The sequence below is a fragment of the Anomaloglossus baeobatrachus genome, chromosome 8 (assembly GCF_048569485.1).
Source record: "Anomaloglossus baeobatrachus isolate aAnoBae1 chromosome 8, aAnoBae1.hap1, whole genome shotgun sequence".
In the NCBI taxonomy this organism is placed as follows: Eukaryota; Metazoa; Chordata; class Amphibia; order Anura; family Aromobatidae; genus Anomaloglossus; species Anomaloglossus baeobatrachus.
In genome coordinates, this window is record NC_134360.1 from 30560211 (window position 1) to 30586322 (window position 26112).

A 26112-nucleotide genomic window follows, 5' to 3' on the forward strand; every position below is an offset into this window, starting at 1 on the left:
AGATAGACAGACAGGGAAAGAGATAGATAAACAGACAGGGAAATAGACAGAGATAGTCAGAGACAGACAGGGAAAGAGACAGACAGACAAAGAGATAGAGAGACAGAGAGATATATACAGAGGGGGAGACAGACAGAGAATGGGAGAGAAACAGAGAGACAGTTACTATCCCGGGCAGCGCCGGGTGCTATGTTGTGAGGCGAAATTTTAACCCTGCGCGTTCCAATTTAACAATCAATTTTGTTCCTATCTACATAATGGGGAAAAAGTGAAACGAAAAGTGTTGGGGGCAAATTGACAGCTGCCAGATGTGAACAAGGGGCACTTAAAGAATGAGAGCAATGGCGCCAAAGAGTATATACCGTACAGTTGCTAAGGTGGGCCCCCGACATGGGATACTCACCACACTCGGGGATATGAACACACACACACAATGCACCACACACTACCATGTGCTTGAACACATATACCACCATCAGCACACATCTCACCACACATACACCAACCTCACCACATAATCGCCCTAAACACACACAAGTCTGGTATTATCCTTCACAAATAAAAATCGGATTAATAAGCAGCCAAACTACAAGAACAACAAATGTACCACATAGGAAATACGGCAGCTGTCAGTCACATGACCTGTATATATGTGTATGTGTGAGCTAATATATACTGTCAGGGGGAGGGCTTTCTGTTGCCTGGATATTTATCAGGGTGCCAATAGCAGCCAATCACAGCTTAGCTTCTATTTTTCTACAGTTAATTAATCTGAGCTCTGATTGGTTAATATAGGCAACAATTTAATAATTACATTTCTATCTATTTGTTTTGTGGTTTTTGTGTGGAGAATACATTTTTGTTAATACATTCTATTTTGTTAACAGCAGTTATTAACACGGGCGAAGCCGGGTAGTACAGCTAGTATATATAATAAACATCGGACCCCTTGTATGTTAGCTTCAACCATTTTTATTTTTGGAAACATAACAATCCCATCCATCGTAAATGTAAAAAATAATACATAAAGCAGCAAATGACATCAAACATAGTTAATCCTCATCTGCCCACCCTGTAAGGACTTCCCTTATTGCGTGAAAAATTGAAAACAATCCTCGGTCAGTCAATCACGGAATCTTGTGACTTTATGAAGAACATACAAAAAAGAAACAAAAACAGAACATAGAAAACAAACAACACAATGTTCTGACCACAATAATAGCACATGGCAGTTTTGTGATGACCCTAGTCGGGCGAGACATTTTTGTAGCTTGTCGTCTCCCTTGACTCAAAATCGAAACAAACGTTTTTAAATATAGCGAAGACATCTATGAAGTAATGACAATAAAGTAAATATTTATAAAAATAAAAAAATGATTGGTCCAAGCATAAGATCTACCTTGGCTTTGGCAAAAAAAATACAGTATTTTTTTGTTTTATAAGATACACCGGATAATAGGACAAAATTTAGAGATAAAAAAAAGGAGTCTTATACTCTGGTGGTGTCTTACTGGAAAGGGGGCGGCAGCGGTGGTGGAGAGGGGTCACAGGAGGCAGGGGTGGTGCTGGAGTAGGGCAATGCTGCAGGTGCTGCGGTGGGGGCTGCGCTGGCTGCGGAGGCTGTGTTGGCTGTGTGCAGCAGGGCAGTGCGGCGGGTGTCACAGATGCTTTGTCGGTGGTGCGGGCTTCAAAGAAATGGCACCCGGAGTCGGCACGTGTGCAGATTGAGCTATCGGCTCACTGACAAGTCGAGATCTCATTATGCGCACGTAGCACCTCTGTGCGCCATTTTCCTTAAGTCCGCTCTGGGAGATCAATGGGCCGGAGGCGGCGTGTGCGTTGATGATAACTTGAGCCAAGAGCTCCATCTGCGCATGCGCTGAGTCTGGGCACCATTATTTGAAGCCCATTCCTCCGACAGAGTATCTCAGCACCTCCCTGCTCCATACAGCCCCCACCGCAGCAAGCACAGCTGCCCATCATAGCCAGCACAGCCCCGACCACAGCCAACAGAGCCACCCACTGCAGCCAACACAGCTGGCCACTGCAGCCAACACAGCCTCCATCGCAGCCATCACAGTGCCCCGCAGCCAACACAGCTGCCCATCACAGCCAGCACAGCCCCGACCACAGCCAACACAGCCGCCCACCACAGCTAACACAGCTGCCCACTGCAGCCAACACAGCTGCCCACTGCAGCCAACACAGCCTCCACCGTAGTCAGCACAGCCCCCACCGCAGCCAGCACAGCTGCCCATCACAATCAGCACAGCCCCGACCACAGCCAATACAGCCGCCCACCACAGCCAACACTGCTGCCCACTGCAGCCAACACAGCCTCCACCGTAGCCAGCACAGCCCCCACCATAGCCAGCACAGCCAGCCAGAACAGCCCCCACCATAGCAAACAAAGCCCCCACCGCAGCCAGCACAGCACCCCGCAGCCAGCACAGCCCCCACCGTAGCCAGCACAGCCCCCACCGCAGCCAGCACAGCACCCCGCAGCCCATTCTCCACCTAACGGTAAGCTACATTCACATTATAAGGTGACAACTCATTTTCATCCCAAATTTTTGAGTTGAAAATTGCGTCTTATCTAGCATTTTTTCTTCGGGCAAAAAGTCTCAAGGCGCCTTCTATGTTCATTAGTCAACACTCATGAAAATCTCTATGAATGTTGACTAGTGAACATAGAAGGCGCCTTGAGATTTTTTTGCCAGGAGAAAAATTTCTAGATGTATTCTTTTCGACAAAGCCAAAGTTTGAGTTCTTCTTGAACCTTAATATTGAAAAAATATAGTTCGAAACACTGTTTCTCCTAGAGACTATCACAACATAATTCACTTTAGCGTAAAAACTTTTTGGTTTCTTTGTAAAGGAACATTTATACCAAACCCACATTGTCCACTACAAAAATAATACTGTACCCCATGCCTTCCGGCATGTCCATACTTTTATATCACATTTTTTTTTGTAACTTTCGAAATAGTTACAAATATCACCATCACTCTATCAAAAGTTCAATTCTCTACGGGGTTCTAGCTCTTTCACAAATCAGTCCCTATGCCAGCATAGAAACCAATCTTCTATTTTACAAAAATAAACCATTACAATTAAAGAACCCTATAACGAGAGGGTAATCAAACATTCCACTCGTCCTAACTAAGTAGATCCCTTCCCAATTCATTGGGTAAGTTATTGGGTCAACATCATCTTTTCTTCTCCTTCTACCATACTCAGGTTCTGATTGTAACATATTCTGCCTTTGACAATATAGTTACTCTTAAAAGTATTTCATTCACTCGAAATTCCAAAAAAACTCCCAAATTGAGAAGCTCGATCTATGCTTTCTGCTTCTATACTGTCTACTAACTATGACAGATTATATATAAGCTGATGACAGTATTTTGAAACTCTTCAGAACTTCAGTCGCAGTGAAATACTCTTGTGGACGTAGTTCATGAGACTCTTGATCTAGGTTGATAACTCTTGGCAATCTTCTGTCCACTTTTCGAAAGCTCTTTTCATTGTTTCTTCATTGACATCGTTGAATATTTCTGACCGATAAGAAAATGCATAAAATTATAAAATGTTAGTTCAGAGAATCCCAACAAGACTCAATTGAACAATATATATATATATACAGTTAGGTCCAGAAATATTTGGACAGTGACACAATTTTCGCAAGTTGGGCTCTGCATGCCACCACATTGGATTTGAAATGAAACCTCTACAACAGAATTCAAGTGCAGATTGTAACGTTTAATTTGAAGGTTTGAACATAAATATCTGATAGAAATTGTAGGAATTGTCACATTTCTTTACAAACACTCCACATTTTAGGAGGTCAAAAGTAATTGGACAAATAAACCAAACCCAAACAAAATATTTTTATTTTCAATATTTTGTTGCGAATCCTTTGGAGGCAATCACTGCCTTAAGTCTGGAACCCATGGACATCACCAAACGCTGGGTTTCCTCCTTCTTAATGCTTTGCCAGGCCTTTACAGCCGCAGCCTTCAGGTCTTGCTTGTTTGTGGGTCTTTCCGTCTTAAGTCTGGATTTGAGCAAGTGAAATGCATGCTCAATTGGGTTAAGATCTGGTGATTAACTTGGCCATTGCAGAATGTTCCACTTTTTTGCACTCATGAACTCCTGGGTAGCTTTGGCTATATGCTTGGGGTCATTGTCCATCTGTACTATGAAGCGCCGTCCGATCAACTTTGCGGCATTTGGCTGAATCTGGGCTGAAAGTATATCCCTGTACACTTCAGAATTCATCCGGCTACTCTTGTCTGCTGTTATGTCATCAATAAACACAAGTGACCCAGTGCCATTGAAAGCCATGCATGCCCATGCCATCACGTTGCCTCCACCATGTTTTACAGAGGATGTGGTGTGCCTTGGATGCCGTTCCCTTGGTTGCCGTTCCCTTTCTTCGCCAAACTTTTTTCTTCCCATCATTCTGGTACAGGTTGATCTTTGTCTCATCTGTCCATAGAATACTTTTCCAGAACTGAGCTGGCTTCATGAGGTGTTTTTCAGCAAATTTAACTCTGGCCTGTCTATTTTTGGAATTGATGAATGGTTTGCATCTAGATGTGAACCCTTTGTATTTACTTTCATGGAGTCTTCTCTTTACTGTTGACTTAGAGACAGATACACCTACTTCACTGAGAGTGTTCTGGACTTCAGTTGATGTTGTGAACGGGTTCTTCTTCACCAAAGAAAGTATGCGGCGATCATCCACCACTGTTGTCATCCGTGGACGCCCAGGCCTTTTTGAGTTCCCAAGCTCACCAGTCAATTCCTTTTTTCTCAGAATGTAACCGACTGTTGATTTTTCTACTCCAAGCATGTCTGCTATCTCTCTGATGGATTTTTTCTTTTTTTTCAGCCTCAGGATGTTCTGCTTCACCTCAATTGAGAGTTCCTTAGACCGCATGTTGTCTGGTCACAGCAACAGCTTCCAAATGCAAAACCACACACCTGTAATCAACCCCAGACCTTTTAACTACTTCATTGATTACAGGTTAACGAGGGAGATGCCTTCAGAGTTAATTGCAGCCCTTAGAGTCCCTTGTCCAATTACTTTTGGTCCCTTGAAAAAGAGGAGGCTATGCATTACAGAGCTAAGATTCCTAAACCCTTTCTCCGATTTGGATGTGAAAACTCTCATATTGCAGCTGGGAGTGTGCACTTTCAGCCCATATTATATATATAATTGTATTTCTGAACATGTTTTTGTAAACAGCTAAAATAACAAAACTTGTGTCACTGTCCAAATATTTCTGGACCTAACTGTATATATATATATATATAAATATATATATATATACTAGAAGGTTGCCCGATTCTAACGTATCGGGTAGTCTAGAATTTGTATGTAGGGTAGTAGATTGAATAATAATATAATCAGCAAGTCTTGAATAATGATGGCTCATTTCTTGCTCGTTGGTCTCCCGCTGTGCAGCAGCATCGGCGTATTTGACAGTGAGAGACCAACGATCTGAATGGGCAGGGAGCCGGCGTACACTGGTAACCATGTTACACAATTGGGTAACTATGCAAAGCGCTTTGCTTAGTTACCCGATGTGTACCATGGTTACCAGCGTACGCCGGCTCAAGGACACATGTGCCGGGAGCCGGGGGTAAGGTGGCAACCATGGTACACATTGGGTAACTAACAAAAGCGCTTTCCATAGTTACAGGATTGTGTACCATTTGTTACCAGCGTACGTCAGTAAGCTGATAATCATGGTACACATTGGGCAACTATGCAAAGCGACAGTGCTGGTTTATTTTTGGCTTGTTGGTCTCCTGCTGTGCAGCACGCAGCGGCGTGTTTGACAGTGGGAGACCAATGATCTGAATGGGCAGGGAGCCGGAGTAAGCTAGTAACCATGGTACACATCGGGTAACTATGCAAAGTGGTTTCCATAGTTACCCAATGTGTACACTGGTTAACAGCGTACTCCGGCTCCGGCACACGTGTGCCGAGAGTCGGGGTAAGCTAGTAACCATGTTACACATTGGGTAACTAAGCAAAGCGGTTTCTATAGTTACCCGATGTGTACCATGCTTACCAGCGTACGCCGGCTCAGGCACACGTGTGCCGGGAGCCGGGGTAAGCTAGTGGTTTCACACATCCGGCTTTTCTTGACTTTGTCGGATGCTGCGCGCTCCTGTAGGCTGGTTTCAGACGTCCGTGTTTTAGGTACGTGTGACATGCATTTTGTAACACGGATGTCACACGTACCCATGTTATTCTATGATGTGCTTCACATGTCCATGTTTGCATACGGACCGTGTGACTTTTCATGACCCCGCACGCACACACGCAGGTATCTTCGGCAGCACGGATGTCAAACGGATGGCACACTGATGTGATCCGTGCGACATCAGTGTAAAACATACCAGAGAAAATATGGGTCTTTTTAATAAAAATATTCTCTATATTTACTTCTCTCCAGCGATGCTGTCTCCGGCTCTGCTGCCTCCCGCTCCTTATCGCCGCTCATTATACTCACTGAATATTCAGTGCCCTGAGGAGCTGGAAGCAGGAACAGCGCTGGGGACTTCAGTGCCGGGGACAGCATCGCTGGGTGAGTGTACAGCAGAGTATGTGTGTGTGTGTGTGTACATGCATGTGCGCTATGTGTGTATGCGCAAGGTGTATCCATGTGTCTGCTGTGTGTGTGTGTGTGTGTATATATATATATGCATGTGCGCTATGTGTGTATGCGCTCGGTGTATCTATGTGTGTCTGCTATGTGTGTATATGTGCTCAGTGTGTGTGTGTGTGTGTGTGTGTGTGTGTATACATGTGCGCTGTGTGTATGCGCTCGGTGTATCCATGTGTGTCTGCTGTGTGTGTGTATACATGCATGTGCGCTATGTGTGTATGCGCTCGGTGTATCTATGTGTGTCTGCTATGTGTGTATATGTGCTCAGTGTGTGTGTGTATACATGCATGTGCGCTGTGTGTATGCGCTCGGTGTATCCATGTGTGTCTGCTGTGTGTATATACATGCATGTGCGCTGTGTGTATGCGCCCAGTGTATCCATGTGTGTCTGCTGTGTGTCTGTACATACATGCATGTGTGCTGTGTGTATGCGCCCAGTGTATCCATGTGTGTCTGCTATGTGTGTATATGTGCTCTGTGTGTGTATATGTCGCGGGCGGGGAGGAGGGTGTCAGCACACCGCGCTCACCCCTTCTGCTCGGGTCCGGCAGTTGCTCCTGGTGGCTCGAGCTGCGGGCCGGATCCCGGGGTGTCTCGAGCGACACTCCTCGCCCGTGAGTGAAAGGGGGGTGTTTGTTGGGATTATAGTTCGTGACGCCACCCACGGTTGTGGTGATTGCACCACCGCTGCTTTGGATGGGGAACCCGGGGATGGTGATGGGAGCAGCCAGGTGTTGTGTTGCCCCTCCGTGGGTAGGGGTTGGTGATCCCGGGGCCCGGTGAAGAGATGTAAAGTGTAGGGCCTGGAGGGCGCAGGGACACGGGGGCAGCGCTGTGCCTTGCGGCACTGTGGTACTCACTCAGCCTGAGATTTGGACACAGTTTGTACGGTAAACCAAACGGCTGGTAGGACGGTCCCACAGACGGCTGCACCTGCACTCCCGGTAGGTGACGGTGATGTCTCTCCTCCTTGCACCTGTGTTGTCTGATGGTATCGGTGGATTCCCTCCGGTTACCCGCTCCCCGACTGCAATCTGGGCCGGAGGAGCTCTACACTTTGCCCGCAGGCGCTGGCCCTGGGGAAACTGGTGCCTTGGCGGTGGCGGTGTCTCCCCGGTAATGGTCGGGCTGTTGCCGTCAATCGGGACTTTGTTGCTGGGGGATCTGCGTCCCCTTCGCTGACGGATTCGGCAAATTGGGCGACTCCTAGCCTTGCCGGGGTCCGAGAGGCCCCTGCCCTGGTGCTGACTGTCCTTCGGAACACTGCTCCAGACCACCGGGCACACAGCCAACGGGGTCCTTCCAGGAACTTCCGAACCGTCCCACTCCGGACAGTCACCGCCGTCGCTGACCTTGCTGTTCTAGCCCTACACACAGCTGGGCTCTCAGGCTTTGCACTCTCTGTGCTCTCTCCACTTCTTGCTTTCCTCCTTTTCCACTTTCCTTTCCTTACTCTCACTTCTTGTTGTTTACTCTAGCCCTCAGCTAGACTTCACTCTTCCCCTGCCCGGGGCTATCTGCCTGGTTACTTCCTGCCTCCAGAGTTGTGAGCTCCTTGGTAGGCGGAGCCAACCGCCTGGCCCACCCCCTGGTGTGCATCAACAGACTCTTGGAGGGAGGCAACAAGGATTTCTGGTTAGCAGGTGTGCCTACCTGGAGTGTGGGGTGTGGTGGTGTTGTGTCCTGTGTCCCCTGGCTTGCCCAGGGCGACACATTCCCCCTTAGCAAAATGCAGACCGTCCGCGGGCTGCCGTCCTACACCGGTTTTATTTTTCTGTAAAAAGGGGATAACAGGGTTAAACAAACATGCATAACATTTTTAATCAACTCTTCCCAAGACGGGAGGCACATTTTCTTTTAACGTTACAACGGTGTACGGTCACGGTTTCCGCTCTCTCCCACCCAAGCAACCTGGCCCTGATGCTGCCCCTAAAACCCAGGCAGCACCCCTTGACCCACAGTCCAGCACAAGTCACCCGAGCGGGATCTGTCCTTCCCTCCAGAGGGTAGCCACCGGTCCCTTTGGTGGCTGGGCCCTGGCCTGCTCTGCTCAGGGCCCTCCCTCCAACCTGCCTCTCCGGAGGCGGCATTGCGGAAACGGTAACGGTACCCAACATATTTACAAGCCACTAACGTTTGTGGTTGCCCTGCAGAGTTCACGGGCTTGTCCATGGATAGTTCCCATGCATTTTTAAACTTTTAACGGTCCCCACGGGGACAACGGTGCCGGCTCCTGCCGGTTGTTAATCACAAAGCAAATCTGGTGAAAACTCGGTTCAATCATTTTCTTCTTATCATTTTTCAAAACTTTCAACAAACTTAACTTCAGTGGTGGTCCCAACGGGGGACGGTGCAACGGGCATCCGCTGCCCTACTCCGGTCCTGCTGCTGCTTCATCCGAGGGAGGGGGTGCAGAGCTCACCTTGCTCTCCGGGCTGCCCTTCCGCTTTACATCCAGGGCAAACCACCCCCTCTCTCCGCAGTGCCAGGTGTAACGCACCATATCCCCTGATAATAGATTGCGGCCAGGATGCTCTTCGGGCAGGTGAGCATGCACATCCCGCCGGGCTACAAACACCTCGGCCTCCAGGCCCGGTTCGTATATGAACCCGTAGCCCCGGCGGATATCAAACCGCCTCACCTGCCCCTCGTAGAACGGGCCCCGGACACGGAAGGTCGCTTGCCGCAGGTTCTCCTTTTCCCGGATGGCTCGGGCTACCAGCTCGGCTTTCCTCCGCTCCCTCTCCGCGATCTCCAGGCCCAGCTTGGTCGGCTCCCTGTCCCAGTATGGCTCCGGCGCGCGGGTTGAGCCCCGCGGGACATCCAGTACGTTACCCACTGTCAGGAAGGTGGGCGGCGTATCCCGCGGTGTCATGGCCTTAGGCGCTGCCTTGCAGCAACAACCCGGCGCCACCTCAGCCGAGGTGTGGGGGATGGGCACAGGGGCTTTCCGCAGTTGGGCCTTCGGCTCGGAGCGAGTCATCGGCTCCGGCTCGGGGAACTGCTCGGGGACTGTCTCTGGCACAATCTTCGGGGCCTTCCATGGCAATGCCTCCGGTTTGCTTCGGGCTCCGGCTACAGGTCGGTCCGCTGGGGCGGACGGGCTGGGTATCGCTACCGGTTGCGGTGGCAGCGGGCCTAGTGGCGGGGTCACGGCCTCCGATACGGGTGGCGAGGGAGGCAACGGGGGGAGAGGGCTTGGACCGGGTCCCTCAGCCGCAGCGACCGGTCCCTCCGGGACATAGGGGCGTGGGTCACTCACCCTCCCTTCCTCCGCTTCCTCCTCGCGTCTCCGCACGGCTGCCAAAACGTCCGCCATGTCGGTCTCCCACTCCTCCAAGAGGAGCTGCATTTTGACCTGCAGCCTTAGATGGAGCTGCGCGGTCCGGATCTCCACCCACGCTGCGGTTCCCGGTGCGGGGGCCACGGTGTTTCGGGACGGCATCCACATGGTGACTTTGCTGTTTGCTTCCAGGAACGGTTTTCTGGCAAGGTCCTGGCGTCCTTGCTTTTATAGCGGCGACTACATGCCGCCAGCCGCCATCGCGTCCCCCTTAGCTCTTTCCGGCCCCTCCTCTCTCGGGGCGGGGTTTTGGCCTTCGCGCCTCTACTGCTCGAGAAGACGCTCGAGCGGGAACTTTTCGCGCCAAAGATGGCGGCTTCTGAAATTTTTCTGCCGGATACCTCCGGCGGTAACAAGGCGCACCTCTACCTGACGGCAGAGCGGTAAGATCCTGTTCGTGACGCCAAGTTGTCGCGGGCGGGGAGGAGGGTGTCAGCACACCGCGCTCACCCCTTCTGCTCGGGTCCGGCAGTTGCTCCTGGTGGCTCGAGCTGCGGGCCGGATCCCGGGGTGTCTCGAGCGACACTCCTCGCCCGTGAGTGAAAGGGGGGGTGTTTGTTGGGATTATAGTTCGTGACGCCACCCACGGTTGTGGTGATTGTACCACCGCTGCTTTGGATGGGGAACCCGGGGATGGTGATGGGAGCAGCCAGGTGTTGTGTTGCCCCTCCGTGGGTAGGGGTTGGTGATCCCGGGGCCCGGTGAAGAGATGTAAAGTGTAGGGCCTGGAGGGCGCAGGGACGCGGGGGCAGCGCTGTGCCTTGCGGCACTGTGGTACTCACTCAGCCTGAGACTTGGACACAGTTTGTACGGTAAACCAAACGGCTGGTAGGACGGTCCCACAGACGGCTGCACCTGCACTCCCGGTAGGTGACGGTGATGTCTCTCCTCCTTGCACCTGTGTTGTCTGATGGTATCGGTGGATTCCCTCCGGTTACCCGCTCCCCGACTGCAATCTGGGCCGGAGGAGCTCTACACTTTGCCCGCAGGCGCTGGCCCTGGGGAAACTGGTGCCTTGGCGGTGGCGGTGTCTCCCCGGTAATGGTCGGGCTGTTGCCGTCAATCGGGACTTTGTTGCTGGGGGATCTGCGTCCCCTTCGCTGACGGATTCGGCAAATTGGGCGACTCCTAGCCTTGCCGGGGTCCGAGAGGCCCCTGCCCTGGTGCTGACTGTCCTTCGGAACACTGCTCCAGACCACCGGGCACACAGCCAACGGGGTCCTTCCAGGAACTTCCGAACCGTCCCACTCCGGACAGTCACCGCCGTCGCTGACCTTGCTGTTCTAGCCCTACACACAGCTGGGCTCTCAGGCTTTGCACTCTCTGCGCTCTCTCCACTTCTTGCTTTCCTCCTTTTCCACTTTCCTTTCCTTACTCTCACTTCTTGTTGTTTACTCTAGCCCTCAGCTAGACTTCACTCTTCCCCTGCCCGGGGCTATCTGCCTGGTTACTTCCTGCCTCCAGAGTTGTGAGCTCCTTGGTGGGCGGAGCCAACCGCCTGGCCCACCCCCTGGTGTGCATCAACAGACTCTTGGAGGGAGGCAACAAGGATTTCTGGTTAGCAGGTGTGCCTACCTGGAGTGTGGGGTGTGGTGGTGTTGTGTCCTGTGTCCCCTGGCTTGCCCAGGGCGACACATATACATGCATGTGTGCTCTGTGTGTGTGTGTGTGTGTGTATATGTATATATATATAGACATATATATAGACATATATATATATATATATATACATATATATATACATATATATATATATATATATATATATATATATATATATACATATACATATATACATATATATACATGAATGTGTGGAATGTGTGACACGGACGTTTGAAGGCAGCCGTACACTGTACAGGACAGTGGCTGCACCGCAACTTCCTGGTCACATGACAACACGTGATCGGAGGTTGTCGCGCGGCAACTGTAGTGTACACAGTGCACGGGAGCGCGCCGGATGCGACAAAGTGGAGAAAAGGTAACTGCTGACGTGTGCTGGGAGCAGGGGTAAGCTAGTAACCATCTTACACATCGGTAACTAAGGAAAGCGGTTTCTATAGTTACCCGATGTGTACTATGGATACCAGCCTACGCCGGCTCCGGCACACGTGTGTCAGGAGGCGGGGTAAGCTAGTGGCTTTTCTCCACTTTGTCTTGCGGTGTGAGCTTCGGGTGCTGCAGCAGTCACCTGGGTGTCGGGCGTCTCCGTGTGGGTTCGGGGAATGCATGCGGGGGGACGGGGCCAGGGCGAGCATCCAATGCGTGAGGGGGCGGGGCCTGGCCAAGCGTCTAATGCGTGCAGGGGGCCGGGGCGAGCGGCCAATCCATGGGGGGGCGGGGCCAGGGCGAGCCGAGTGGCCAATCCGTGCGGGGGGGCGGGGCCATGCCGAGCCCAGCGGCCAATCCGCTGGATGTCACCGTAAGGACACAATTTTGGAGCAAGACAGACAGACAGACAGACAGAATAAGGCAATTATATATATATATATATATAGATACATATATATATATATATATATATATATATATATAATATATAAAGCTGATTGTATGTATTATGTATGCACAGTATGTCCGCTAAAGGAGTTTGCACCGTCGCATGTACAATCACGAAAATTAGCACAGACACTCCATTTGACTCCACATTGGGAACATCTTGAACTATGTTTTAAGGGGGAATTTTAACCCCACACTTTACAGTTATTCACCAAAAAACCTGCCTCCACTAGTGTCATTGGAGCTGAGAGCCACAGTGCAGCCAGAACTTCAGAAGAATGGGCAGCCTCACCCTTAAATGGAATGTTGGCGTGTGACTATGCAGCCAGGGAAAGAGACAAGCAGACAGGGAAAGAGACAGACATAGAAAGGGAAAGAGACAGATTCAGACAGGGAAAAAGACAGACAGGGAAAGAGACAGACAGGGAAAGAGATAGACACAGACAAAGAGACAGACACATTGAAAGAGAGACAGAGTCAGACAGGGAAAGAGTCAGACAGGGAAAGAGACAGACAGACAGGGAAAGAGACAGAGAAAGACAGGGAATGAGACAGACAGACAGGGAAAGAGACAGAGAAAGACAGGGAAAGAGACAGACAGAGACAGACAGTGAAAGAGACAGAAAGAGACAGAGAGACAGACAGGGAAAGAGCTAGAGAAACAGACAGGGAAAGAGATAGACAGACAGGGACAGACAGGGAAAGAGACAGACAGACAAAGAGACAGAGAAAGCCAGACAGACACAGAAAGAGACAGACAGAGGGGGAGACAGTCTGGGAGAGAAACAGAAAGACAGTTACTATCCCGGGCAACGCCGGGTGCTACAGCTAGTATATATATATATATATATATATATATATATTTTGTTAGACAATGTATTTTTAGAAATTGGAGTCCATAACACAACGCAATAATAATGGTAGGGTAATGGTGGAAAGGAAAATCTACACACCATGGAGCCTAACCTCAGTATCTTAACTTTGTTTTTAGCTGTCATATTTAATTTTTTGGGGGGGTCTGTAGGAGGAGCCTTCTAGCCATATTTGTATCCCTTACCTGCAGTCCCTAGTCCGGTAGGGAGAGGGAGTCTCAGTTTCCCGCCGCTATGCTTGAACCTTTCCCCTAACGCCCTCTTTATGAGGGGCAGGGTGCACTCCTTGTGCCAGACGGGAAGCTCCAGTGTTCTCATGCACTGTATGGTGCGTGTTTTCTCTTCAGATGCGAGAAGGCCACTTTCAAAGGAGACATATGTCATAAAAGCCATATCAATGTTCACAGCCTCTCCATGCATTAGGGCTGGAAGGACTTTCTGGAAAGCAAAATTAAACGCATGATGTCAATATGTATTTTTTCATTAATGATTGCAATTACTGATATATTGGGAGTTACACAGGACTTACACAGGACATTTCCCCAGGAAATTAGCATTTATGTACCTCTATAATCTATCTTTCCAAGTTTAAGAAGATGGGTAATAAAATAATGATAGATACATTGCTATCAATGCTTGCGGTCCTGCAGTGATGACCGCCCCAAAACTCATGTAACCGCTATAGCCAGTCACTGGTGTTGGTGGCATACTAATGAGTCCATTTATTGTCTGTAATGGTCATGTGGGCATTTGTAAATGTTATATGTTATCCACATGACCCCTGCAGCCAATTACTAGTCTCAATGAGGACAATGATTGGCTGCAGCGGTGAGCACTGCAGCACTGGAATGGCAGTGGATTTGTCAGGCTTTTTGAATGTTTACTTTTTGAAAATCCATTGAACTCTGGATAATAGTATGGCCTAGGTTAGGAAACAAGTAATTAGTAAGGCTCTTTTATATGAGTTGACCCCAAAACTTTAACAGTAACTAAACTTTCAATTTTTTTAATATTTTTGTCCAGCATGGAAGGTTATGAAACTTTGCAGATCACATTATTGGGGGATATATTTTCAGTCCTGTAAAAAAAAAATTTCATGTATTTTATCTTTCGTTTTATAAGACGCACCACATTATAAGACACACCACAAATTTAGAGAAAAAAATAGTGACAAAAAATGGGGGGGGGGGTGCAGTGGTGGTAGCAGGGGTCAAAGGAGGCATATACTGTCCCAGGGACTGTACATGGTGGAGGCTATGCTGGGGCAGCTGTGCTAGGGCTACGGCTGTGGTGTCACCTGGGATGGGGCTGAGGCTGTGGCTGCAATGTTGGCTGGGATGGGGCTGGGGCTGCAGCAGTGGTGATGGCTGGGATGAAGCTGTGGATGGTGAGGGCTTCAAAGAAATGGCGTCCGGAGTAGGGGCACAGATAGAGCTCTCGGCTCAATGACAAGCCAAGATCTCATCTACGCATGTGCCACCTTCAGGCGCCATTTTCCTTAAGTACGCTGCTAAGAGACAATAGGTCAGAGGCGGGGCATGCGTGGATGAGATCTTGAGCTGAGAGCGCCATCTGAGCACGTGCCGAATCTGGGTGCCATTATTTGAAGTCCTCACTGCCCGCAGCCCCACGACAGCCACCGCAACCCCAGCACGGCCCCCCAGCCCCAGCCCAGCAGCCCCAGCTCCAGCTCAGCCATCGCAGCCCTAGCACAGCCACCCCAGCCCAAGCCCAAGCCCAGCCACTGCAGCCCCAGCCCAGCCGCCCCAGCTCCAGCCCTGCCACCGCAGCCCTAGCACAGCCACCCCATCCCAAGCGCAGCCGCTGCAGCCCCAGCACAGCTACTACATGTCACGTCCCCACCAGATTCTGCTCCTGCGACTTCTGCTCCGATTGCCAGACGACGCCATGTTCCCACCATGGATAGTGCTGGTGATGGGAGAGGAGTCGGTGCCTGTGGCTCTACGGAGCACAGGCTCCGCTCATCCACTAGGCTGGGTTTCCCTGGAACCTGCAGTACCACTGGCTGACTGTAGGTGGCGTGTCTTCCAGCTGATGTTGCCAACATTCACCTGCAGCCTATGGGAAGACACCACACCCTTCTTATTTCCCCTCCTGTCACATGACCACTGCCAGAGATAGTTCTGTATTCCTGGCTCATGTGCTATTTGTATTGTGATTCCTGTGCGCTGACCTTTGCTTGTTGTTAACTACCCTCCTGCCTGTCGTTTTTGTACCTTGCTGCCAGTTCCGGATTTGACCTCTGCTTTGTCTCCTCACTACGCCCTTGCCTGACGATTCTGTTCCTGTTTTGCATCTCCTGGTTTTTGACCCTGCCTGACGACCACGGACTACAGTCTACCACAGGTAGTGAGCTCTGCGGCTCTGTGTAATTCCACATCCCTGTATAGGGGTTAAAGGGTTGCAGAGTTTTTGGGGTCCTGCTTTGTGAGCGGCTTTTCACCAGATTCCCCTTATAGCCAGTCTGAGTCTGTGGCTACACTCAGGCATTACACCACAGCCCCAGCCCAGCCGCCCCAGCTCCAGCCCAGCCACCGCAGCCCCAGCACAGCCGCCCCAGCCCAAGCCCAGCCGCCACAGCCCCAGCAGAGCTACCACAGCCCCAGCCCCGCCGCCCCAGCTCCAGCCCAGCCGCCCCAGCTCCAGCCCAGCCACCGCAGCCCCAGCACAGCCGCCCCAGCCCAACCCCAGCTGCCACAGCCCCAGCAGAGCTACCACAGCCCCAGCCCAGCCGCCCCAGCTCCAGCCCAGCCGCCCCAGCTCCAGCCCAGCCGCCGCAGCCCCAGCACAGCTTCCCCAGCTCCAGCCCAGCCGCCGCAGCCCCAGCCCACCCGCCACAACCCCAGCACAGTCGCCACAGCCACTGCACAGCTGCCACAGCATTTCCCCTGCCTCCTGCTACCCCTCTCCACCCCCCCCCCAGTAAGCTACATTCGGATTATAAGATGCACCCTTCCCTTTCCTCCCAAATTTTTGGTTGGAAAAGTGTATTGTATAATATGAAAAATACTGTAATTGGCTTCCAAACCCTTGCTTTTCCCCAGACTATTTCCTGCCTTCAGCTGTACTGATATCAGAACGCACTTATTTGGAGTACAGATCATGGCAATCACATGTAAATATATACTAATATATTTTATCAATAGCATTTACCATTTCAAGCTCTGGGCTTATGACATGTCCGTAATCCACCAGTCTCTCAAGATCATCCTCCCACAGATTAGGCGCAAGCTCTTCTAGCATTGTCTGAATGGCCAGTCTAGTGGCTGTAAGGGCAGCATCTCCGTGGCTTGCAAGACCATTCCTGGACTGAAACTTTGTATCTAAGAGATACTTTCCATGACTTTCCAGCAGCTCAAATAGCCCCTTATGCTTCATTAACGCCATCTGAAAGAGAAAAATAATACATTTTGACTCACTTTGGTTGAAAAACATTTTTACCCCTAGTTTAGCTTTAATTTTGCTTCCCTACTTTTGATAATTAACTTAATTCCTGACTGTTGTCCTCAAGATCTTTGATTAGATGTTATCTCAAGACAAGAATAAGTTAAAGGAGTTGCCCAAATAAATGAGTGCCCCAGCGTCCATTTTCGAGATTGATGCAGGTCCTAATGGTGGGACCCACATCTATCAGACGGGATGACCATAGGTGTTTTACTTATAGCTATAAACTAAATATTTTGTAACTATGTAATCACCTTTAAGATTTCTCCAAGGCCATTGGAAATTTGCCGACGTGGAATAGTCTTAATGAAAGATCTGTCAAGAAATGTGGCTGCCGGTGGAGTGTAGCTTCCCAACTTGTTCTTACAATTGCAGAAATTCACTCCATTCTTAGCTCCCACACTTGCATCCACATAAGACAGAAGAGTTGTTGGAACTCGGATGTAAGGGGTTCGGCGCCTGTAAAGAGAGGCAGCAAGACCAACAATATCCAAGCAAACCCCACCTCCGATGGCTATGACTGGTTCGGTGCGTCTGTCGATTCCAAATTTGTGGATTTCTTCAAGTATGGTCAAGACAAGTTCCATAGATTTGGTTTCTTCTGTCGTCTCAAGAGCCAGAATCTTAAAAGTGACATCATTGGCCTCAAAATACTTTCGAACTTTAGAGCCATATAACTTTTCCACATTCGTGTCCATCACAACGAAACGCTTTTGGATCTTCTTTTGGTAAACCTCAACTTCTTGAGGATCAGACACATGGCCATAAAGGAGGGTCATGTTATTGGGATCTAGAAGATTTTGGATTTCGATTACTTTGTAGCAAAAGTAAATGGGTGTTTTAACCGTCCAGGAGACTCCAGACTCGGTGAGAGTCTCCCCTCTGTTTAAGAAAAGAAGGGAACATAAATATGATAATTTAGCAGCTGGTGAGAACATCTACAACTGTTCAAGACCAATTGAAATGAGTACATCATGTCAAGATTATTATATTTACTTTTAAATAAATTCTTCAAAAATTAGTAAAACTACATGTATGTATATTTTTGTAAATTTGTTTACTTTTTTTTTTCAAAAATAAGATGTTGCCTGCTCACAGGCTGCATGTGTTATTACATCTCATTGACTTAATGGTAGCACCAGACACAACCGATGGTCAGGTGCGAAAATCTTCTTTTCTAATTATGGAAAACTTTGGCCATTCTTACTCCTATTTCTAAAAGTTTAGGAGCCAAAAGCTATGTGCAGACAGGGTCTTTTTGTTGAGTTTTCGGAGCACAAACTGAGTGGAAACTCAAAGTTTTTGAGGCCTTTTGAAATTTGGTGAGTTTATTTCCAATAGTTACTGTTGCAAAAACATCTTAAAATACTGTATGCACATAGCCTCTTATTGTTTCCTGAATCAATTTTGAAGGGTTTTTCAAAGACTTTTTTAAAATGTTTTTTTCAAAGCCTTTTGATCTGACCAGATTCCATCAGGAGCCACTTTACATACGTGAAATGCCCTTCATTTTTTTGTTATTTTTTGTGTTTTTTCAAAACGTGAAATGGAAAAAAAATACTCAAAACACTGAAACTATGAATAGCAGAGTGGTTTTATGCTGGAAACTTAATATTAAGAATTGTTCAAGAATTTTATAAGCAATTTTTCAAGTGTATTTTTGACACTAATGCCGGCGTCACACGGGACGATCTATCGTGCAATCGCACGAGCGATCGTACTCGTCCCCGTCGTTTGTGCGTCACGGGCAATTAGTTGTCCATGGCGCAGAAATTCGTTAACTTCCATCACACGCACTTACCTCCCGGGTGACGTCGCTGTGGGCGGCGAACACCCTCTTCCTGAAGGGGGAGGGACGTTCGGCGTCACAGAGATATCACAGGCAGCCGGCCAATAGAAGCGGAGGGGCGGAGATGAGCGGGACGTAACATCTCGCCCACCTCCTTCCTTCCGCATTGCCGGCAGGATGCAGGTAATCTGTGTTCGTCGTTCCCGAGGAGTCATACGGAGCGACGTGGTGTGCTGCCTCGGGAACGATGAACAACCGGAGCACATAAGGAGGACCAACATTATGAAAATGAATGGCGTGTCAATGAGCAACGATAAGATGAGTATTTTTGCTCGTTCACAGTTGTTCGGAGGTGTCACACGGTACGATATCTCTGACGATGCCGGATGTGCGTCACTGACGTGACCCCGACGAAATATCGCCCGATATATCGTACCGTGTGACGCCGGCATAAGAGTATGTTCTTAACCCCTTCAGCCCCCGGGCACTTTCCGTTTTTGCATTTTTGTTTTTTGCTCCTTTTCTTCCGAGAGCCGTAACTTTTTTATTATTCTGTCAATCTTGCCATATGAGGGCTTGTTTTTTGCGGGACGAGTTGTACTTTTAAATGAAACCATAGGTTTTACCATATATTGTACTGGAAAACAGCAAAAATATTCCAAGTGTGGAAAAACTGCAAAAAAAGTGTGATCACACAATAGTTTTTGAGATGTTTTATTCACCGTGTTCACTATATGATAAAACTGATGTATCTATGTGATGCCTCAGGTCGGTGTGAGTTTGTAGACACCAAACATGTATAGGTTTACTTGTATCTAAGGGGTTAAAATATATTCACAAGTTTGTACAATAAAAATGGCGCACGTTTTGCGCCATTTTCCGAAACACGTAGCGTTCTTATTTTTTGGAATCTATGGCTCAGTGATGGCTTATTTTTTGCGACTCGAGCTGTCGTTTCTAATGGTACCATTTTTGCGCAGATGCTACGTTTTGATCGCCTCTTATTGCATTTTGCGTAAAACTTGCGGCGACCAAAAAACGTAATTTTGGCGTTTGGAATTTTTTTGCCACTACGCCGTTTACCAATCAGATTAATTGATTTTATATTTTGATAGATCGGGCATTTCTGAACGCGGCGATACCAAATATGTGTATATTTATTTATTTTTTAACCCTTTAATTTTCAATGGGGGGAAAGGGGGGTGATTTGAACTTTTAGGTTTTTTGTTTTTTTTTTTAGTTTTTTAAAACTTTTTTTTTACTTTTTTTATTTTATTTTACTAGTCCCCCTAGGGGGCTATAGCGATCAGCAATCCGATTGCTGATCGCTATCTGCTGATCACAGCTATACCGCTGTAAACAGCAGAAATAGTCACTTTCTTTCTTCCTCTGCTCCGTGCCGAGGAAGAATGAAAGTGAAACTTCGTAGCACCAGGCGTCATCACATGACCCTGTGCTACGATGGCAACCACCGAACGTCACGTGATCACTCACGTGACGTCCGGAGGGGGCGGCGGTAAGTAAAAAAGATGGCCGCGCGCATATAGATCTCGCTGCCAGACTTTGGCAGCGAGATCTAAGGGGTTAATGTTCCGGGTAGAATGCGATTCCACTCGGAACATGTAGGCACACATGTCAGCTGTTAAAAACAGCTGATATGTGTGCCGATCCACGCCGCCTGCCCGCGGCAGGGGGCGGGGCTTACTGGGACACGATCCATGACGGAAAGATCCGTTCATGGTCGTGAAGGGGTTAAACACTACAAGGGCTGATCACTGAGCGTACCCGTGCACACAAAGTGGTTTGCATTCGTAAAGCACCTGGACTCCGAACACAAACTTTGTTTTCTTGGAAAAGTCTGAGTTTGTACCGAACACAGAAAAACCCAACTTCAGGTTCACTCATCTCTACTAAAAAAGCGCTTAATGGATTAAAAAAGTATGACAATCATCCATAAACTAAGGATATGTGCACACAGACATTTTTTGCTGAGATTTTCGAGCTGAAACTGGCCATGTACAAGTGGTGTCTTTTTCAGTTGGATTCCATCCTATATACTCTTGAAAAAGTGGCGAAAAGCCAAAGCAAAAAAAATCGAAATAATGCACAGCACTGCAAAAACGACATTGCTGTGCACGTTTTGTTACTTCTTTTAACTGTTTCAGGTTTCGGAAATATTGGATCAGTTAAAAGAAGTAACATATTTATTTTTTGGTGCCTTCTGAGCGAAAGCCTCGTGTTTTCTTATTGAAGATATAAAGGAAAAGATACTAGTGGAGGAACTCTAAATCTGGGGTCACACTAAATGACAGCGACAACGACGTCGCTGTTACGTCACCATTTTCTGTGACGGAGCAGCGACCTTGTAAGTCGCTGTTATGATCGCTGCTTAGCTGTCAAACACAACAGACGCAGCAGCGATCATAACGACACGCGTCGCTGTGCTGCAACATGTGCAGAGAGCAGGGAGCCGCGCACACTGAGCGCTGGCTCCTTGCTCTCCTAGCTACAGTACACATCGGGTTAATTAACCCGATGTGTACTGCAGCTACATGTCACAGTGCAGAGAGCAGGGAGCCGCGCACAAAAGCCAGCAACTTTTTCTTGAAGCGGCTTTGCCTGAGCAAACTTGTCAGCTGTACCGTATGCACATAGTCACTGAGCGTAAACTCCAAGTTCTTGAAGAACTTTGAGTTTTTGAGGAGGATCGGGAGAGTTGTATATGAGAGTATGTACAGTTAGGTCCAGAAATATTTGGACAGTGACACAAGTTTTGTTATTTTAGCTGTTTACAAAAACATGTTCAGAAATACAATTATATATATATAATATGGGCTGAAAGTGCACACTCCCAGCTGCAATATGAGAGTTTTCACATCCAAATCGGAGAAAGGGTTTAGAAATCATAGCTCTGTAATGCATAGCCTCCTCTTTTTCAAGGGACCAAAAGTAATTGGACAAGGGACTCTAAGGGCTGCAATTAACTCTGAAGGCGTCTCCCTCGTTAACCTGTAATCAATGAAGTAGTTAAAAGGTCTGGGGTTGATTACAGGTGTGTGGTTTTGCATTTGGAAGCTGTTGCTGTGACCAGACAACATGCGGTCTAAGGAACTCTCAATTGAGGTGAAGCAGAACATCCTGAGGCTGAAAAAAAAAGAAAAAAATCCATCAGAGAGATAGCAGACTTGCTTGGAGTAGCACAATCAACAGTCGGGTACATTCTGAGAAAAAAGGAATTGACTGGTGAGCTTGGGAACTCAAAAAGGCCTGGGCGTCCACGGATGACAACAGTGGTGGATGATCGCCGCATACTTTCTTTGGTGAAGAAGAACCCGTTCACAACATCAACTGAAGTCCAGAACACTCTCAGTGAAGTAGGTGTATCTGTCTCTAAGTCAACAGTAAAGAGAAGACTCCATGAAAGTAAATACAAAGGGTTCACATCTAGATGCAAACCATTCATCAATTCCAAAAATAGACAGGCCAGAGTTAAATTTGCTGAAAAACACCTCATGAAGCCAGCTCAGTTCTGGAAAAGTATTCTATGGACAGATGAGACCAAGATCAACCTGTACCAGAATGATGGGAAGTTTGGAGAAGAAAGGGAACGGCACATGATCCAAGGCACACCACATCCTCTGTAAAACATGGTGGCGGCAACGTGATGGCATGGGCATGCATGGCTTTCAATTGCACTGGGTCACTTGTGTTTATTGATGACATAACAGCAGACAAGAGTAGCCGGATGAATTCTGAAGTGTACCGGGATATACTTTCAGCCCAGATTCAGCCAAATGCCGCAAAGTTGATCGGACGGCGCTTCATAGTACAGATGAACAATGACCCCAAGCATACAGCCAAAGCTACCCAGGAGTTCATGAGTGCAAAAAAGTGGAACATTCTGCAATGGGCAAGTCAATCACCAGATCTTAACCCAATTGAGCATGCATTTCACTTGCTCAAATCCAGACTTAAGACGGAAAGACCCACAAACAAGTAAGACCTGAAGGCTGCGGCTGTAAAGGCCTGGCAAAGCATTAAGAAGGAGGAAACCCAGCGTTTGGTGATGTCCATGGGTTCCAGACTTAAGGCAGTGATTGCCTCCAAAGGATTCGCAACAAAATATTGAAAATAAAAATATTATGTTTGGGTTTGGTTTATTTGTCCAATTACTTTTGACCTCCTAAAATGTGGAGTGTTTGTAAAGAAATGTGTACAATTCCTACAATTTCTATCAGATATTTTTGTTCAAACCTTCAAATTAAACGTTACAATCTGCACTTGAATTCTATTGTAGAGTTTTCATTTCAAATCCAATGTGGTGGCATGCAGAGCCCAACTCACGAAAATTGTGTCACTGTCCAAATATTTCTGGACCTAACTGTATATATATATACATATATATATATATATATATATATATATATATGTACATATATATATATATATATATATATATATGAATATATATAAATACATATACATATATAAATAAATATATATATAAATAAAAAAGATGAATTGCAATAGACATGCAATGAGCATTTTATTTTTAAATGGCTAATATATATATATATATATATATGATAAATGGTAAAATATATATATTTTACCATTTATCAGTATTGTAGTTGTTGATTTAAAGAAAAGCAAATTTAAAAAAAGAAATTTTAGAAACAATAAAAAAATTAAACAAATAAAAAGAAATACAAGTAAATAGAAAGAACTAAAATTAATACTAATACTACTACTACTACTAATAATAATAATATTAAAGGAAATTAAATACAATCAAAAAAACTAAAATAAATAATGAAATGAAATACAATTAAAAATAACTAAAATAACTAATAAAAATAATAATAATAGTAAATTAAATACAATAAAAATAACATAATAAAATATTAATACTAAATGAAATGAAATACAATTAAAAATAAGTAAAAAGAAATATATTCTTTTTTATATATATATATATATATATATATATATATATATATATATATATATGTATAAATATATGTGTATATATACAGTTTATATATGTATAGATAGATAGCTAGATAGATAGATAGATGATAGATATGTTTATTGAAGTGATATATAATTAATATGTATTTATTGTAGCTTTTTCTAATTTTACTTAGGGAACGTCGTAGACTATGTTTTGAGGGGAAATTTTAACCCCGCACTTTACAGTTATTCTACAAAACACCTGCCTCCATTAAAGTCAATGGAGCTGGGAGCCACTATGCATCCAGACCTTCAGAAGAATGTTGGCGTGTCACAATGCGCAGCCACGCCCTTTAATGGAATGTTGGTGTGTCACAATGCAGCCAGGTAAAGAGACAGACAGACAGACAAAGGGCCAAAGAGACAGACAGACACAGAGAGACAGACAAAGACAGACACAGACAGGGAAAGAGACAGACAGGGGAAGCTAAAGACAGACAGAGACAGGCAGAGACAGACAGACAAAGAGACAGACAGACAGACAGACAGACACAGATAGACACAGACCAAGAGAAAGAGACAAAGAGACAGACAGGGAAAGAGACAGACAGGTAAAGAGACAGACAGACAAAGAGTCAAAGAGACAGACAGACACAGAGAGACAGACAAAGAGACACAGAGAGGGAAAGAGACAGACAGGGGAAGATAAAGACAGAGACAGGCAGAGACAGACAGACAAAGAGACAGACAGACACAGATAGACACAGACAAAGAGACAGAGACAGACAGGGAAAGACAGGGAAAGAGACAGACAGGGAAAGGGACAGACAGACAGACAGACAAAGTGATTGAGAGACAGAAAGAGAGAGACAGAGAGACAGACAGACACAGGGAGAGAGACAGAGAGACAGTCACTATCCCGGGCAACACCAGGTAGTACAGCTAGTAAATGAAAATATATATATATATATATATATATATATATATATATATATAAAAAAAGAAACACATGCATTTATTTTCTATTTAAAAAAAGATCACTATTATATCTAAGTATTAAAATATCAACCTTTATTTTGGTGACAATATTGAGGATCAGTCACATATTTTATCATTTATATATTTTTTCCATTACCAGTCAAAATAAACAAATAAATGAGTAACACATTTTTTTTTTTTAATTTTTAAGTCAAAATTTGAGTATTTTGGCAGAATGATGTCGTTGGGCGCCAAGGAAAGTGGAAGATGAATGATAAATAACTATTGGCTGATTATATAAACATTTTCATTAAGAACATGCAAAAGTCTTTCTTCTTCAGGCAAAAAAATAAGCAATTTAAATATTAAAGGGGCGTTGATTTGATTGCCAACATGCCCCCAGGGTGATTTCATGTTCCCAGGTGCAAACATCTTATCTAAAAAAAAAACTTATTAAAAAGAAACTTGATAAAACTCAGATAATGTTATGTTAAAATTCATCATTTTTTTGACGTGCAATCATTATTTCTAATTAAAGCAAAACTTTAATTTTCCAATATATATGGGTTAAATTATCACAACCCTTACATGCTATTAATTGTGTACTTGTTATAAAAATAAATAAGGAAACAAAATAAGAGTGTTGACTTGGATTGCAAAAAATTAAACTTTTGTGGCCATTACAAGGAAATGTTATTTATGTTCTACCATTTATCGCAAATGTGGTTAAAGAAAAAAAGTCTTTCCAAATTTTCAATATTTGTAAATATTTTTCATTTATTTTGTTATTTAGTGTTTATTTGATAATTGGTAGAATATAGATAAAAACTAAAAATAAATAAGAAATATTTACAAGTATTGAATATTGACCTTCGGAATGTTGAGAACGTAAATAAAAATATTTACAAATATTGAATATTGACCTTCGGAATGTTGAGAACTTAAAAATATTTACAAATATTAAATATTGACCTTCGGAATGTTGAGAACGTAAATCAAAATATTTACAAAATATTGAATATTGACATTTGGAATGTTGAGAACATAAATAAAAATATTTACAAATATTGAATGTTATCCTTCGGAATGTTGAGAACATAAATAAAAATATTTACAAAATATTGAATATTGACCTTCGGAATGTTGAGAACGTAAGTCAAGATATTTACAAAATATTGAATATTGACCTTCGGAATGTTGAGAACAAATAAAAATATTTACAGAATATTATCCTTCGGAATGTTGAGAACATAAATTAAAATATTTACAAATATTGAATATTGACCTTCGGAATGTTGAAAACTTACATTTTAGCTGGAGATACAATTACTTGATCTTCTTTCCAGGTTGTTGGAATTTCTTGTCCACTTTCTACACAATTCCAAGTGTTCTTCACCTGGATGAGCAGGTATTCCTTCTGTTTGCTTCTGCTTCCTGAATTTTCAGTCTTGGTCGCCCCTCTGATGGGGGTAACAGTGTACAGATCTCCTGCAGGCATCTTTGTAGGCTTGGTTTTTTAAAGGATAA

General features: G+C 45.8%; 1 protein-coding gene across 1 annotated transcript; it reads right to left on the reverse strand.

The window, feature by feature from the left end:
• Positions 1 to 3291: 3291 nt before the first annotated feature.
• On the reverse strand, positions 3292 to 26083 carry LOC142249110 (2-epi-5-epi-valiolone synthase-like). Its single transcript, XM_075320705.1, has 5 exons — positions 25893 to 26083; positions 17120 to 17747; positions 16575 to 16808; positions 13586 to 13838; positions 3292 to 3557 (listed from the first exon to the last, which is right to left on the reverse strand). Exons 1-5 carry the CDS (start codon positions 26081 to 26083, stop codon positions 3475 to 3477), a joined length of 1389 nt encoding a protein of 462 aa, XP_075176820.1. The 3' UTR covers positions 3292 to 3474.
• Positions 26084 to 26112: the final 29 nt, after the last annotated feature.

What these genes read in the sequence shown, in the direction of transcription:
- LOC142249110 (XM_075320705.1), bottom strand. Translation starts at nt 26,083, where the DNA reads ATGCCTGCAGGAGATCTGTACACTGTTACCCCCATCAGAGGGGCGACC. An exon ending in GCCTTGGAGAAATCTTAAAG is followed by an intron (nt 16,809 to 17,119) that starts GTGATTACATAG and finishes TTTCTCTTTCAG; the next exon opens with ATGGCGTTAATGAAGCATAA. An exon ending in TACCGGACTAGGGACTGCAG is followed by an intron (nt 3,558 to 13,585) that starts GTAAGGGATACA and finishes CTTATCGGTCAG; the next exon opens with AAATATTCAACGATGTCAAT.